This window comes from Bufo bufo, chromosome 9 (assembly GCF_905171765.1).
Source record: "Bufo bufo chromosome 9, aBufBuf1.1, whole genome shotgun sequence".
Classification (NCBI taxonomy): Eukaryota; Metazoa; Chordata; class Amphibia; order Anura; family Bufonidae; genus Bufo; species Bufo bufo.
In genome coordinates, this window is record NC_053397.1 from 222,929,763 (window position 1) to 222,947,572 (window position 17,810).

Sequence of the window (17,810 nt, forward strand, 5' to 3'; positions counted from 1 at the left end):
TGCTCCAGAATTGGTATTTTATGGAAAAGTAATCAAAACCGACATGTCAGAAGATCAGGATTGCTGACGGGTCCCTTTTAAAGCCTCCTGCATATGACCGTATCCGTTTTCGCAGTTCACGAATTGTGGATCCGCAAAACACAGATACCGGCTGAGAGCCTATCCCTGCCGCAAAACAGGCAAGAATAGGACATGTTCTATTTTTTTTTTTTTTGCGAGGCTGCGGAATGGACTTACGGATTCAGACAGCATGCGTGTGTGATGTGCACATGTTTTGTGGCCCCACTGAGATGAACGGGTCCACATCCGATCCACGAAAAACACGGATCGGATGCAGACCAAAACTAGGGCCATGTGCATGAGCCCTGATAGAGAGTCACCTAGCTGGTGTCCGGCGGAGTTATCCAGGGCCTATCATGGGGAAAACCCTTTGAAGGGATTGTCCACTTTTGCTCGGCTATGACCCCTAAAATCTGATTGGGGGGGGGGGGGGGGGGTTGGTAGGTGCTTTAGTCATATGTAAAGAGTTTCTCAAATGCCCAGACAGTGAATGGGTTTAATGTATATAGGATGCAGGAAGAACCCTATAGATGCAGTATATAAATCTCTAAGGACATGTATCTATAGGGACTCATGAAAGTTTTGCTACCTGTAGAAACCTCCCCAATTTGCTTTCTGGAAGCAACTGCTACAAAGTATAAATATGGAGAACATGAGCCTGGAGTGTGATACATTGTATCTTCATCGGTGTAAATACAGGTCCAGGTGTCTACGGCTGCGGCACTGGGGTCACCTGCTGTGTAGCATCCCTCTGAGGACCTCCAATGCTTGTACCTCCCAACCATCACATTTGTGCAGGACTTACTTGTGGAATGTTCCTTTTAGGGGGCGGGGCTTATGCAAATCCGACCTAAAGCAGGTGTTTCTGGGTAGTTTTATAAAGCTATAAAGACGACCTTTCACCTGGATATCCTTAATCTAATTATTGTCCTACCTAAGGGTCCATTCACACGTCTGTGTTTTTATAGGTCCATGGATCCACAAAACACGGACATCAGCAAAGTGCGTTCCGCATGTTGCAGACGGCACATGGCCGGCCCTTAATAGAAAATGCCTATTCTTGTCCACAATTTTAGACAAGAATAGGACATGTTCTATTTTTTTTGGGAACGGAATTGCGGATCCGCAATTCCAGATCCAGGCTGCACATCGTGCTGCCCCATAGAAATTAATGGGTCTGCAATTACGTTCCGCAAAATGCAGAATGAAATTGCGGACGTGTGAATGGACCCTTATAGTGCGGCCCCCACTGATGTCTTTGCACATTTTTTTTTACGAAAATCGCAGCTCCTTCTCCCGCGAGAACTTGAGCTCCTTCTCCCTGGCTAAGAGCGGGGCGCTCTGATTGGATGCGCTCGCAGCCAGGGAGAAGATAACCGCGCCCAGGAGAAATACAAGTCCACGCCTAGTATAACCGAGGTGCCTCATTAGCATATGAGGCGCCAAAAGATACGGGGACCACAGCGGACGAACGGGGGGTTCTTCAGAAAAAAAAAAGTGCCAAGACATCAGTGGGGGCCGCACTATTTTAAGGATATCCAGATGAAAGGTCCTCTTTAGGCCTCTTTCACACGACCGTATGGCTATTTCAGTGTTTTGCGGTCCGTTTTTCACAGATCCGTTGTTCCGTTTTTTGTTTCCGTTGTGTTTCCGTTTCGGTTCCGTTTTTCCATTCCGTTTTTCCGTATGGCCTATACAGTATACAGTAATTACATAGAAAAAATTGGGCTGGGCATATAACATTTTCAGTAGATGGTTCCGCAAAAAACGGAACGGATACGGAACGCAACAAACGTTCGTGTGAACGAGCCCTTAATGTCACTAAATCGTACGAGGCTCCTATAATTATCGGGTCAATGCGACTGTTTATTATTTTCACCTCTTTGTAGTTCAATTTATCAGTATTCTCCAGATCTCTGCCTGCTGTCAGTGAATGAAGACTTTCATATTTTACATTCAGAGGCTAGAACCCCTGTGAGGGAAACACAGCGTGAATCTCTTTGCATTCTTGAAGTTTTGTGACAATGTATCAGCGCAGGCGACCTGTAGCCTGGGTACAATGGTGACAAGTCCCGTTACATCAGTCGTGGACGCTAGTGGTGGTCGGCCACCTGTAGTTCTTCAGCTGATATGGAACTATAACTCCTAATATTTACTGACAGCTATAGATAGATTTCAGACATCATCCCAAACTGCACTGCTTGTGGCTGTCAGGGCATGCTGGGAGTTGTAGTTTTGCAACAGTGGGAGATCCGCAGGTTAAAGAAAGATCCTTGTTGGACAACGATGTCTCGTCACCTGTTGATCCTTGCAAGGTGCGGCCGCCATGTGAAGCCTCACATTCTTAGAGTAAAATTGGGGAATGTCTCTTATCTTCTCCCCTATTTCCTTCTCTGGTTCCTGCTGCTCAGGCTTCACCCTCCTGCACCAGCCACTAACAGGATGCACGGAGGGCCTCGGCCATGTCACTGTCACAGTGTTTACCACAGGCTGCTGCTTCATGGGGCCACCCCTTTACCCCTCAAGAAAGGGGTTTCCTGAAGCTGCAAGCCATCACGTTAGATAAGTGTGGACAGAACATCAAGAGCTACAGCTTCTGAGACCGAAACACGTCTGGAACCATGAGGAGAAGACATCTACCTGTCACCTTGTGCACGTTCGTCATCTTGCTCTGCTCTGCTGTAAAATACAAAGTTACAGAAGAAGGTAAGTGCTGGAGCTGAGCATCTTCTGGTTCTCAAGAATGGTGCCATGTATTATAGACGCCAGAGCTGCACTCACTATTCTGCTGGTGCAGTCACTGTGTACATACATTACTTATCCTGTACTGATCCTGAGTTACATCCTGTATTATACTCCAGAGCTGTACTCACTATTCTGCTGGTGCAGTCACTGTGTACATACATTACTTATCCTGTACTGATCCTGAGTTACATCCTGTATTATACTCCAGAGCTGTACTCACTATTCTGCTGGTGCAGTCATTGTGTACATACATTACTTATCCTGTACTGATCCTGAGTTACATCCTGTATTATACTCCAGAGCTGCACTCACTATTCTGCTGGTGCAGTCACTGTGTACATACATTACTTATCCTGTACTGATCTTGAGTTACATCCTGTATTATACTCCAGAGCTGCACTCACTATTCTGCTGGTGCAGTCACTGTGTACATACATTACTTATCCTGTACTGATCCTGAGTTACATCCTGTATTATACTCCAGAGCTGTACTCACTATTCTGCTGGTGGAGTCACTGTGTACATACATTACTTATCCTGTACTGATCCTGAGTTACATCCTGTATTATTGACTCCAGAGCTGCACTCACTATTCTGCTGGTGCAGTCACTGTGTACATACATTACTTATCCTGTATTGATCCTGAGTTACATCCTGTATTATACTCCAGAGCTGCACTCACTATTCTGCTGGTGGAGTCACTGTGTACATACATTACGTATCCTGTACTGATCCTGAGTTACATCCTGTATTATAGACTCCAGAGCTGCACTCACTATTCTGCTGGTGCAGTCACTGGGTACATACATTACTTATCCTGTACTGACCCTGAGCTACATCCTGTATTATACTCCAGAGCTGCACTCACTATTCTGCTGGTGCAGTCACTGTGTACATACATTACTTATCCTGTACTGATCCTGAGTTACATCCTGTATTATACTCCAGAGCTGCACTCACTATTCTGCTGGTGCAGTCACTGTGTACATACATTACTTATCCTGTACTGATCCTGAGTTACATCCTGTATTATACCCCAGAGCTGCACTCACTATTCTGCTGGTGCAGTCACTGTGTACATACATTACTTATCCTGTACTGATCCTGAGTTACATCCTGTATTATACTCCAGAGCTGCACTCACTATTCTGCTGGTGCAGTCACTGTGTACATACATTACTTATCCTGTACTGATCCTGAGTTACATCCTGTATTATACTCCAGAGCTGCACTCACTATTCTGCTGGTGCAGTCACTGTGTACATACATTACTTATCCTGTACTGATCCTGAGTTACATCCTGTATTATACTCCAGAGCTGCACTCACTATTCTGCTGGTGCAGTCACTGTGTACATACATTACATTACTTATCCTGTACTGATCCTGAGTTACATCCTGTATTACACTCCAGAGCGGCACTCACTATTCTGCTGGTGGAGTCACTGTGTACATACATTACTTATCCTGTACTGATCCTGAGTTACATCCTGTATTACACTCCAGAGCTGCACTCACTATTCTGCTGGGGACCACATACTTGTACAGGGGCCTCTGCTGTCTGTGCTCTCAGGTGTGAATGTACGGAACTCGTCCTTATGCTGGGCCCATATCTCATGTTTTGCAGACCTCATCCTCTTATCTGGAGACCATGACGTCCCTCATTGTTTCTCCAGAAACCTGGAATCTGTCACCTGTTACTGGGGGGCTGAGGAGCTGCTGACAGATGCTGAGGAGCTGCTGACAGATGCTGATGCAAGAAGGGAAGATGCCCCCTATAGATTTCATTACAGCTATGATAAGTATGTATCTGAGACTGATCGATCAGTGTGAGAAGTCGCTCACCATTGTCCTGTCCGCTTCTTCTTGCTAGAATTGGGGACAGTAAGTTGCACTTATAATCCACCATTTTGCAGGAGTCTTGTGTGGTCTTTGGTCACCCAGTCACCAGGTTGTGCACAGACCCTTCCCTGCTGTCTGATCCCATATCCCCTGTGCTCTCCTTCACATTCATACTCTTTTACTTTATGCTTCAATTCTTCACCATTTTCAAGATCTCTGACAATTGTCATTGAACAGAAATGCTCTTTTTGGCAACCAGACTCTGAAAACACTTCCTGATCCAATACTCCTCACAGCTGGGGGTTTGTTACAATTGTATCCAGTCTAGACAATCCTGTGTCAGTTTTAGGGCTCATGCACACGACCGTATGTATTTTGCGGTCCCCAAAAAACAGATCCGCAAAAAATACGGATGACATCCGTGTGCATTCTGTATTTTGTGGAACAGAACAGCTGGTCCTTCATAGAACAGTCCTATCCTTGTCCGTAATGCGGACAATTATAGGACATCTTCTATTTTTTGTGGAACGGAAATATGGACATACGGAAACGGAATGCACACGGAGTAATCGAAATGAATGGTTCCGCATACGGTCCGCAAAAAACCTGGAAGGGGCACGGAAAGAAAATACGTTCGTGTGCATAACAGTCTGTTATGCACTGATACACTGTAACAAAGACTCAGGACAGGGACGCGCCAGTCTCTGCTGCTTATGTGTTTAGCTCAGGAAGGAATATCTAGAGTGGATACAACTGTGACAAACCCTCAGCTGTGAGATGTATCAGGTCTGTACAAGTCTTCAGCTTCTGGATATACAAAAAGAACGTTTCCGTTCACTGATAATAAATGAGACACAAAGTATTCTTTTACCTATAGATACAAGTGCAGACCAGACAATATAACCGTGAGACTAAAGGGCCGTTTACATGGGCCGAGATGCCGCCAGATAATGATGACATACGGATGTGTTTCATGTGCATTCCGTATTTTTTGCGGACTTGAAAGGGGCCTCGGACCGTGATTTGCTGAAAATAATAGGACATGCACAACTTTTTTGCGGAACGGAAATACGGAAATGGAAACGGAATGCACACTGAGTACCTTCCGTTGTTTTTGCGGACCCATTGAAGTGAATGGTTCCGCATACGGTCCGGAAAAAAAAGTAAAGGAAGCGGAAAGAAAATACGTTTGTGTGCATGAGCCCTTAAAGGGATACACACACTTTACATTTCCAAAACAAATGTTACAAATGAAACATAATAACTCATTACAGAGGAGCTCTCAGTCTACTTAATATATATATAAAAAGGCAGTTATACTAAAGAAACATAAACACTTTGTTTACCTGCAGCTCTGCCTCTCCGAGGTCACTCGGCTGCAGGCATCTCACACTCTGTAATGGGTGATAATGCTGGATGTTAGTGTGAACAGTGCCTTAGGCCTCTTTCACACTTGCGTTGTCCGGATCCAGCGTGTACTCCACTTGCCGGAATTACACTCCGGATCCGGAAAAACGCAAGTGTACTGAAAGCATTTGAAGATGGATCCGTCTTCCAAATGCGTTCAGTGTTACTATGGCACCCAGGACGCTATTAAAGTTCTGGTTGCCATAGTAGGAGCGGGGAGCGGGGGAGCGGTATACTTACAGTCCGTGCGGCTCCCGGGGCGCTCCAGAGTGACGTCAGAGCGCCCCATGCGCATGGATGACGTGATCCATGTGATCACATGATCCATGCGCTTGGGGCGCCCTGACGTCACTCTGGAGCGCCCCGGGAGCCGCACGGACGGTAAGTATACCGCTCCCCCGCTCCCCGCTACACTTTACCATGGCTGCCAGGACTTTAGGGTCCCGGCAGCCATGGTAACCATTCAGAAAAAGCTAAATGTTGGATCCGGTAATGCGCCGAAACGACGTTTAGCTTATGGCCGGATCCGGATCAATGCCTTTCAATGGGAATTAATTCCGGATCCGGCCTTGCGGCAAGTGTTCCGGATTTTTGGCCGGAGCAAAAAGCGCAGCATGCTGCGGTATTTTCTCAGGCCAAAAAACGTTCCGTTCCGGAACTGAAGACATCCTGATGCTTCCTGAACGGATTTCTCTCCATTCAGAATGCATTAGGATAATCCTGATCAGGATTCTTCCGGCATAGAGCCCCGACGACGGAACTCTATGCCGGAAGAAAAGAACGCAGGTGTGAAAGAGTCCTTAGTCTGCAGAAGTAATAGTGGACAGAGAGAGGTTTGCTGGACAGCAAGAAAATGAAAGCATACAATTTATACTATGAAAGCATATTCACCCCCTAACAGTTCTCCACCAGATCCGGAGCTCAACTTTAAGATAGACGCTGCCCAAGCACCCCCCCCCCCCCCTCCAAAAAAAAAAAAAAAGACTGAGAAAAACAAAACCTAAAAGTGAAATACAATTGATGATACATTGATGATTGGACACTAAAAGATCAGACTTGTTTTCATTCCCCACAGGGAATCGGAGAAGGACTGTGAGCTCTCGGTACAGACGGGTCCTGGTCGTCGCACCCTCTACGTCTGCGAGGATGACGAGGTCGTCCTGTTCAATGACCTTAATGTTTGTGTGAAGGACAAGATGACAAACCAGACTCTGCGCAGCCGCACATTCGAATTAGAGCTTTTTGGTAAGAGCTCAGGATTTTTCCTGCAGGTATCTGGGCGCTGTCTACACTGTGCCGGGAGGGTGCAGAGTACAGGCTGCCATAAAAGTATATCCGCATGATGTAATATAACATCCTGTCAGTGCAGGGTGGGCCGAAAACTAAGACTCACCTGTACCGCTGACTCCTTATGTGCAGTCTCTCCCTCCTGTGCAGTCTCTTCCTCCTGTGCAGTCTCTTCCTCCTGCCCTTAGTTTCTGGGGCAGGAAGTAGCTGTCTGGATCTTTGAGCAGCCATATTAGCTCTCATGTAATGCTTTCACTGTCACCTGTAAGCCCCCCCATCCCTCTCTCTGCTCCTCCTGGCAGCCAGGGTGGGGGAGGTCAGTAATTCTCCTCCATGTTTTGTCTTGCAGCGATATTACCGCCTCCGCAGGACATAAAGGTCGTGTGGGAAGAAAGTACTGAACGGTTCCGAGTCACCTGGAAACCTCCGGATATGGATATGAACTTTATGTTCAAATACGAGGTCCAGTTCTGGTCGACTGAGGAGCAGCACGAGGTGGGCGACCTTCCTCCTGCACCTGCAGGGCCCCCTCTCCCCACCCTGATGGACACATATAACCTTCTGCCTCCGCCTTGTGTTTCTATACAGTCTGTGATAGCAGAGGAGATGAAGGAGGTTCTGCTCCCGCACCTCAGGCCCATTCAGCTCTACCACCTCCGGGTCCGCACATCATGGAAGGCGGAGAAGCCATCACTATGGGGTCCCTGGTCCGGGGCTGTCACCTTCAATGGTCTGGAGTTTGCAGGTAGGTAGAGTCTGCGGTCAGCCTCACAGGGAAGCTAAGATATTAGGTGCTGTTTGGCAGATTCCTCACCTGTGACCCTGCAGACAAAAAGCTCCCCATATCTCAGCCCATGGACCCTTTGATGTGGGTAGATATTGGCAGCTGCTTCGGCAACTCTAGGTTTTTAATCTTCGGTCATCCTGTGTTCCTCATTTTTTGACTTCACACTTAGGGTCCAGCGCCTTGGAATTTAAAATAAAACGTAACTTTTATTTACATAAATAAAAAACCTCCATAGTGTCCTCGAGGGACGTTTAATTTTAAATTCCAAGGCGCTGGACCTATTGAAAATGTGTTACTGAAGTCTCTCATGACCCCAGATCGGGGGATTCATCCGTGCTGCCTTTTTCTTCATATTATGGGAGTGTCTGGATTACGCAAATTGAGGGTGAGCTGCGCAAAAAATATGTTTTTTGTTTCATTCAAAGTCATGGGTCATGTAAGAGGTACCAGTATGGGGTTCAGGGGCAGACATGTGGAGATAACTGGGGACTCTCCCATCTAGAGTCTGTGGATTGGTTGTTTGAGATCTGCCCTGGACACAATGCTTTACAGTGCAGCACAGATTGTTACAATAAATTATTTCAAAGCAGTTACAGAAAAGCAGATTCATTATTTTGTGAAGGTGTGCTGCAGTATGTTCTGCCATGGTCAGAGAAACTAATCCTGAGATACGTTGCTCTTCCCAGAAAACATTGGGCTCCACTGCTTCACCTCTGACCTCTCTCAGGTCTGCTGCAAGTGGGATGAAAAGATGGACGCCTCTTTCCTCCAGGTGCACTATAGATATGGACAAGAGAGGTAGGTGTAAGATGTCTCATAGCTCAATCCATGCACCAACCAGCAAGACCTGGAGCAGAAAGAGATGCTATAGTGTCATATGGCGTCTTATGGAATGATGCCATATGAGATGTTGGGGATTGTAGTCAGTAGACGCATCAGCAGCGCTGGCGTCCTCCGCTACATGATCTGCTACTAGTGCCACCATGCACTAGTTTTGGCTCCCACGGCAGATGGGGCTGGTGGCTGCATTATGGGGTTGCCCCCTACAATCTAGAGTTCTGCACCTCGTGAGCATCAGGTCTTCTTCTTCTCCATGTAAGATATCCATAAGCAAGTCTAACTTCTCATACAGACTGAGGACAGCTCTATGTGTTGCCTTCTACATATGGGTGGTGGGGGGCAGCCTTGCAGGGGCATTATGTCTTAACATAGTAACATAGTATATAAAGCCAAAAAAAGCCCTCCGTCCATCCAGCTTGTTATTCTGAAAGTTGATCCAGAGCCAATTTTCTCCACTTAAGGGGAAAAAAATTCCTTCCCGACTCCAATCTGAATAACTCCCTGGATCAACGACCCCTCTCTAGTAGCTATATCCTGTAATATTACTACGCTCCATAAATACATCCAGGCCCCTCTTGAACTCCTTTATTGTCCTCACCATCACCACCTCCTCAGGCAGAGAGTCCCATAGTCTCACTGCTCTTACCGTAAAGAATCCTCTTCTATGTTTGTGTAGAAACCTTCTTTCCTCCAGACGCAGAGGATGTCCCCTCGTCATGTAGCACCAAGATGACCCAAATCCACTACAAGGCTTATATCTTGTCCGATCTGATGCTCTCTTCCTGTACGCAGCACCTCCACATGGCAGCCGTGCGAGGACTCTGCACATCCGAGGGACTGTCACTGTGTGTTCCCATCAAGAAACGACAGGTCCATGTCTGTGACACTGAAAGTAACATTTGTGGATGGGAAGGAAGACTTATATTATCATAAGCCCTTCTGGATCAACCATGTAGGTAAGTGCTCCTCAGGACAAGACTACATTGACTCCAGGTCCAGATGTGCAACGGGCGCCTCCGCCCAGGGCCCTCTATATAACTTCCCAGGTGTAGGAATGCCGAGTGGTATACTGCGGCCTATCTGTGTTTTTATGTGTGTCACAGTGCTCCTACCTGGATACCGCTGGACCCCAGGCTTTGCCTCCGAAGCAATAAATAGGGGGAATGATTGAGGGATAAAAGAATAACTGGAGTCCAGACTTTGAGATTAAGTTCAATGGCCGCTTTACTTGAATAAACATTTCTCCAAATAGTTTCAGGATTTGTCTTAGTTCCAGCAGGCTTTAGCATTAAACTGGCAGGCAAACTCAACTCTGCTATGTCTTTGTTGCTCTCTGACTCTGCTGTACTGACAGGCTGGCTGTATAACTCAGCTTCTTCTGTATGCTGCACTTTACTTTGTAGTCTGACTCTAGGTTATGCCAGGGAACTTTCCTCCTGGCTCCTGAGGCTTCAAGCTTTGGCCTCCATGGCCAGCAGAGCTTAAGGTGCTCTGCCTGGCTTGGGCACGTCAAACAGAGACGTGCCCCTGCACACCCTTTCCATAGCAGCGGGGGTAAGCTAGACTGGAACTAACTGGTCCCCACCCTTCCTGCAGGAAGTAGGGCTCGCCCACTTCTCTCCAGAGGATGGTAAGTTCCATTCTATCTACATACACCTCTGCCGTGTTCGCTGCCACCTGCTGGTGAACCAGGCACATTACATGTGAACATGAGTACAGGAGGGAGTCCTCCAAGCCATCAGGTATTGAAGGCATTTTTCTCATTAATGTTCCATTTCCACACAGTACCCTCTTGGTGTGATCGAACTACTGTATCAGCTTAGATTGGGACACCCCCAGTGTTTCCCAATATTCATGGTTGGCAGAGCCAAATGTGGTTCAAGGACTGAGAGGAGGGAATTTCTGGAATTCCTGCCTTGAGCATCATGAAAGCTTGTTTAGCCCCTGAGGAGATCCCAAGGTGCAGGGGCGTAGCTACCATGGGAGAAGGTGAAATGGCTACTATGGGACGCAAAATCAGGAAGGGGCTTGAGAGGAGGACACATGGATTTATTTTCAGGGCCCAGCGAGTGGTGAGTATGGTGCTCCTAGTCCTAGTCCAGCCCCTGAGGAGATCCCAGGAGGTGTAGCTTATTGTTTGCTTATTATTTGTAAATTCTGCATATATCCTAGTAGAGAACTAACTCAGTTTTTCCTGAACACAGTGCTCCCACCAGCCCCAGAGCTGCACATCCATCGACTGCCTGGGAACAAGCTGGCTCTTAACTGGACAAGTCCAATCCCAGGTCTCGGAAAACACCTGATCTATCAGATCCGCTTTTCAATTGACAATGAGAAGTCCTGGACGGTAAAGTATAAGATGAGAGGAAGAGATGAGAAGGAGCGGGGGCCATAGCAGTGGGTGAGGTGGGCGAGACATGGTTGGGAAGTGTATTTGGCTGAGGGGGCCCTGTTACAGATATTGCATTGGGGCCCATAGACTTCAGGTTACATGTCTGGCTGTGGCAGCACACTGTGAACCTGGGCTCTTAGTGTGCTTTATATCAGACTCTGCAGGTCCCGTCTGGTGTTAACAGCAAGCTGATGTCCATGGTCTCTGATACAAGCTATACCCTGCAAATCAGAGCAAGTCCCAACCAAAAGGAAATCCAAGGATCCTGGAGCCAGTGGTCTGCAAGAGTCTCCACCAAATCTCCTTCCAGTATTGGTGAGAAATATTACAGGAGGGTCGTAGGTTCTGTATAAGGGCACCAGAAAAAAAAAAACACTTGTAATATTAAATGGGTTTGGTAGAAGATCAGCTTTGTAATTCCATGGGGATGTGCAGCAAAACTCTCACAGGAAAGAAGTGATTGGAATATACTGTATAGTGACAGGGATGGCCACCAAAAATAAAGTCAATCTGAAGTCAATATACAGTATGTATATATCTGTACACAGAAACAATAAGTGGAAACCGGTGTGCCCACCATTAAACATTTTCAAAAGGGTTATCACCCAGGAAAAGGTCAAATTAAGCTAAATGTGAACTAAGCACATCTGCCATTCAGGCTTCTAGGAAAGCTGGGTCATAACACTAATGGAAGCTGTCATAGCCGATCAGTAAATATTACGGTCTGTTCCTCTTTTGCAGCCTGGGTGACTCCAGTGATCATCATTTCCATTCTCATTTTCCTGGCTGCTGTACTTTGCCTGCCTTGTGTCTTCCCCTCACTTTACAGGCAAGTAAAAAAAGAACATCTTCTTTTAAGACCTACTTTCCCTGACATGTCTGCTTGTGGAGCTGCAGGTTCAGAGCTCAGTGGGTGATCCCTGTGGAGCTGCAGGATGGGGGTCTGTGGGTGTCATCTGTGGAGCTGCAGGTCTAGAGCTCAGTGGGTGTCATCTGTGGGGCTGCAGGTCTAGAGCTCAGTGGGTGTCATCTGTGGAGCTGCAGGTCTAGAGCTCAGTGGGTGTCATCTGTGGGGCTGCAGGTCTAGAGCTCAGTGGGTGTCATCTGTGGAGCTGCAGGTCTAGAGCTCAGTGGGTGTCATCTGTGGAGCTGCAGGTCTAGAGCTCAGTGGGTGTCATCTGTGGGGCTGCAGGTCTAGAGCTCAGTGGGTGTCATCTGTGGAGCTGCAGGTCTAGAGCTCAGTGGGTGTCATCTGTGGAGCTGCAGGTCTAGAGCTCAGTGGGTGTCACCTGTGGAGCTGCAGGTTCAGAGATCAGTCGGTGATCCCTGTGGAGCTGCAGGGTGGGGGTCAGTGGGTGATCCCTGTGGAGCTGCAGGTTCAGAGATCAGTGGGTGATCCCTGTGGAGCTGCAGGATGGGGGTCAGTGGGTGTCACCTGTGGAGCTTCAGGTCTAGAGCTCAGTGGGTGTCACCTGTAGAGCTGCAGGTTCAGAGATCAGTGGGTGATCCCTGTGGAGCTGCAGGATGGGGGTCAGTGGGTGTCACCTGTGGAGCTTCAGGTCTAGAGCTCAGTTGGTGTCACCTGTGGAGCTGCAGGTTCAGAGATCAGTGGGTGTCACCTGTGGAGCTGCAGGTTCAGAGCTCAGTGGGTGATCCCTGTGAAGCTGCAGGATGGGGGTCAGTGGGTGTCATCTGTGGAGCTGCAGGTTCAGAGCTCAGTGGGTGTCACCTGTGGAGCTGCAGGATGGGGGTCAGTGGGTGTCACCTGTGGAGCTTCAGGTCTAGAGCTCAGTGGGTGTCACCTGTAGAGCTGCAGGTTCAGAGCTCAGTGGGCGATCCCTGTGGAGCTGCAGGATGGGGGTCAGTGGGTGTCACCTGTGGAGCTGCAGGTCTAGAGCTCAGTGGGTGTCACCTGTGGAGCTGCAGGTTTAGAAATAAGTGGGTTTTTCCTATGGAGTTGGAGTTGCAGGTTTACTGCTCAGTGGGTATTTCCTGTGGAGCTGCAAGTTCATGGCTAAGTGGGTGGTCCCTGAGTGCCTTTATCTCCTCCTTTATTGTCTGATTAAGATTTGTTTGTAGGTCTTATTTGCTATATTGTAACTTCTGTAGCAATGCAGCTACCAGGGGCATTGTTGTAGGGGGAAGGCAAGGCACCTACCAGCCACTCTGACTAGGTACAGGGATGGAAACAGCAATGTGAATCTTTGGACCTGGCAAAATAACGCCAAGATGTTGCTCTGGTAATGGCCAAACTGCAGCAAAAACAATACATAATAGTATATTAATATAAATACCTGTGTGTTATTCTATAGAATATTTCATGTTTATAAGATACTTTTTCTTTAGGAAGCTGAAAGACAAGTTGTGGCCTCCTTTACCGAATCTTCACCGAGTGCTGGACACATTCCTGGCTGAGATCCAGAAACAGTATCAGGTAAACTCCTAGTAAGACTTCATTATCATAAATACAAAGTTGTCAGCATCAATATAATTAATGATTCCTACAGTTGACATCTTTTGAAATGTAGATTAAAATTTTAATTCAGTCATTTCTGGTAACTCCGGGCAGCAATGTGTCCATAATTACTGCTCCTACAGAATATGGTATTTCTGTTCCAGGAATTATGGCCCAGGCTGTAGCTTTATTGATTTCTAAGAAACTCTAAGCCAGATGAGACGTTCGCTACGTCCTCCTGCACTGTTCTCACTATAGCACTACACTTCCCAGCATTTTTTGCAGTTAGACTGGTTAAAAAAACAACAACTTAGAGACCTGATTTGGCACAAATGAGAGAAGAAGAAGAAAGGAATTGACCCGGGGACAGTGATATTTTCCCCATGAGAGTTAATATGGCTGCAATAGTCCGATTTATTGTGTGACCACTGTGTTCTTCTCGCAGCCTGATTCTACTCCGTATCAGAAGCCTCTAGAGGAAGCAGCGCAACCGTCACGTTTGGAGATCCTCTGTGAACTGACACTAACCAGTGAAGGTCAGCAGGTATCCCGGGACTATGTTCAGCTGGCTCCACTGAGCTACCAGAATGAGGAATACTGGCCAAACCTGGAGCCTCTGGAGGTGAATCCAGACCTCAGCGCCAATAGTCAGCCTCCCAGTGGCCTCACCAACAAGACGTACCTGCCCACTGTCTGGAGCTCGCTGTGATGATGACAAAGGCACATTGACATGAACACTGTATAGGAAGAAGATATCCGTCCTGAAAACATTGGATATGAATTTAGCGATCACTATGGATCCATTCTCATTGGGGCAAATCTTTAAAAATTGCCACAGTTTTTTGGAGGAGACGTGGAGCAGAGCAGTAATCTCCAACCTGTGACTGAAACTGACACTCCTAGTGTCCGCTGACAGTTATAGGTTATCAAGGCATGCTGGGAGTTGTAGTTTTGCAACCGCTGAAGAGCCACAGGTTGAAGACAGCAGATGATATCGCCCTAGCCACCATTTTTCTTTTTTTCTTCCTTTTACTTTTTCGTTTGCTCTCCTCATTAGTCCTCAGTTCTGGATTAGTTGTTAGTTGTTTGTTTTTTGTTTTTACTTGCGGCTCTTATAAAGTTATTGCAATATTTTCTACTCGAGGTCCGTGCACCACTGCGCACGTTTCTAGAAGGTGTCCTTTTCACTGATATAAAACTACTGATGGAAGGATCTTCCCCATTATGCGGACCTCCTTAGAGGATATCATGGGGGATTGCTTCTATAGACAGGGAAGGACTTTTTTTTTTTTTCTAGTGAATCCCACAAATGACGAAGCTGGGGTGGCAGTGAAAAAAATGAGCAGTGGATGGGATTCTCACGTGATCGTTCTACAGGCACCCATGTCTGCCATGATAGTTACTGCAGGATGTAACAGTGTAACATATTGTATCTGTGTCACTTATGATGTATCATTTGTTGCAGTGAGGTTCAGACTCCCTATAACTAACGCTTGATCTAATCTGATAATGTAATAAACATTATTATTTATTTATATTTTGTTCTTCTTTTCTATTTGCATTTACAGTTCAAATGAGCTCCCCCCCCCCCCCCCCCCCAACTGCTTATAATAGGCAGATAGGTGGAACTGGTGGCTCTAAGGCCACCATACAGGCTCTTCCCCCAACCGTTGATGTTAAGGGAAAATTGGATTGGGGGAATTAATTAATTTCAATACCGAAGGGTCTAGGTCTCATTGCCATCTGCTACATGGAAGGTCAAGTATTACTTTTAATGGTGGGACTGGGAAATGTGGATAATTCATTAAGGGGTCTTTCTGCTTCCCTTCTCTAAAGAATAATCCCTAAATTGATGAGATGACCTGTCGGTATAATGCTCTGACGTACCCGGTGCTCCCTCATAGAAGTCAATAGAGAGGTGTTGGGGACACCAGCGATCTTACGTGTATCTCCTGGCCTGTGGATGGATGATAAATGTCATTTGTGGGAGAGCCCCTCTCATACAGTCATGTGCATTGCGCCCCCCGACAGACACAGTGTAATACCTGCACGTGGCCCGGAGATGGCAGTGTCACTCTAGTTCCATTGGTTTTATCACATTCTTCACTCCAATTGATCCATTACGATTTTACGTTTTACCTTCATAGAACTTTAAATGTAGATACTGCTATACTGACCGACAGCATATAGCAGAGCTGAGTTTGTCCTTCCGGTGTTCCCAGACATTTACATTATACATATATACTATGACATTTTATCTAAGACTTACTTAGGGGTTCAGGATTAAAAAAATCATCTATTGAGGTGAATGGAGATGAGCTGCAATACCACGCACAACCTGTGGACAGATGTGGCGTCTGTTGCAATAGTCTCGACGGCTGCAGCCTAGTAAGCGTAGCCTGACCAGGAAAACCGGAGCAGTGGCGCTGGATCTGAGAGGTAGGCGCAGCTGAACTCTTTATTTTAGGCTATCCCCACCCCCTCCTCCTCCAGCAAGAGACCGGACAGGCCCTTTAAAGGCCTGAATGAATTATGTAATTTAAGGCTACTTTCACACTTGCGTTTTTGCTGGATCTGGCAGGGTTCAGCAAAAACACTACCATTACTGAAAATACAGCCAGCTGCATCCGTTATGTAAGGATCCGGTTGTATTATCTATAACATAGCCAAGACGTCATGAACTCCATTGAAAGTCAATGGGGGACGGATCCGTTTTCTATTGAGAAAACGGATCCGTCCCCATTGACTTGCATTGTGGGTCATGACGGATCCGTCTTGCTCCACATCCCAGGACGGAAAGCAAACCGCAGCACGCTGCTCTCCGGTATGATAACGGAATGGAATGAATTTTGGAGATCTCCGTTCAGTTCAGTTACGTTTTGTCCCCTTTGACGATGAATGGGGAAAAAACGGAAGCGTTTTTTTCTGGTATTGAGACCGTATGACGGATCTCAATACCGGAAAATATTAACGCTAGGGTGAAAGCAGCCTTAGTCAGGTGACTAAAGCGTCCTTGTGCACCTACATTATCCAACACTAATACTACAAATGACCAGTAGATGGCAGCACAACTTCAGTATGGCTTCCAGTACACACACCTACATGGATATCACATATTGTTCCTATTCCTCTTGCTATAATTTTAGACGAACGTGTCTTGTGCGGAAATCGCACTCTGTGTCGGAGCGTGATTTCCCGTTATGGACACTGCTCGTTTCCAAGGAGCACAAGGTATTATACTGATTTATAATGCTGTGTGTCTCTGCAAGACCTTGCATCTACTGTATTATACTGACAGCGTTATGTCAGTATAATTCAGTAGTAGATGCAAGGTCGGACAGAGAGAATCGCCGCGTGGCCCTATTGCAGAAATTAACCACATAATATGTAATCCTTGTACAGTAAAAATCCTTTAATTCAGCATTTGATAATCCAGAACTTCACTCTATGACAGCCCAGTAATCCAGAATATCCGATAACCTGGCGCCTGGCCGGTCCTTTAACCAATGTACATGTTGTGATAGACAAACCCTAGAATGCAGCAGAGAAATCTTGGAATATCTCCGTACTCGCCGGTGTATTCAGCCCCAGGAGGATCTGGGTGAAATTCTTTAATAAGATATTTTCTGCATACATTAATCTATATTTTTCATTGTCTTCTGGGTGACGCAGGTGAAGCGGCTCCTCATACCTGAGTAATCGAGGAGGAGACATGAAGTGACAGGAGCTGGAAGAACGTGCTGGGCTGGAGTCTGCTCCATGAACAGGTCGGCTCGGCGGTACGATCCATCGGAGCTGCATTTACATGAAGCCATCGCCTCCACTGTACGGGGCTGAGCAATGGCTACTGCAGTCGCTCGTCCTCATGCCGGGGGTGTTCCTGCAACATGGACAGACCCTGCGACTGCTACGAGCCGGGAGGAAGGAGTGCTCAGCACTAAAGCCTGCATTACACCTAATGAGTGTTCATACAAAGGCTCGTTAGCGATCATCTCG

The 17,810-nt window shown here is 46.8% G+C and overlaps 1 protein-coding gene across 3 annotated transcripts; it reads left to right on the plus strand.

Moving 5' to 3' along the window:
• Positions 1-2,489: 2,489 nt before the first annotated feature.
• Positions 2,490-17,605, plus strand: MPL (MPL proto-oncogene, thrombopoietin receptor). 3 transcript variants are annotated; one of them, XM_040407821.1, is made up of 12 exons: positions 2,490-2,766; positions 4,432-4,606; positions 7,108-7,298; positions 7,690-7,835; positions 7,929-8,085; positions 8,814-8,925; positions 9,760-9,923; positions 11,172-11,314; positions 11,515-11,674; positions 12,101-12,188; positions 13,706-13,793; positions 17,487-17,605. In XM_040407821.1, exons 1-12 carry the CDS (start codon positions 2,682-2,684, stop codon positions 17,511-17,513), a joined length of 1,536 nt encoding a protein of 511 aa, XP_040263755.1. In that variant the 5' UTR covers positions 2,490-2,681; the 3' UTR covers positions 17,514-17,605. The 3 variants fall into 3 exon arrangements, with proteins under 3 accessions (XP_040263755.1, XP_040263753.1, XP_040263754.1); XM_040407819.1 differs by lacking the exon at positions 17,487-17,605 and adding an exon at positions 14,260-14,773; XM_040407820.1 differs by lacking the exon at positions 17,487-17,605 and adding an exon at positions 14,260-14,773 and having other exon boundaries at positions 2,492-2,766; positions 7,129-7,298.
• Positions 17,606-17,810: the final 205 nt, after the last annotated feature.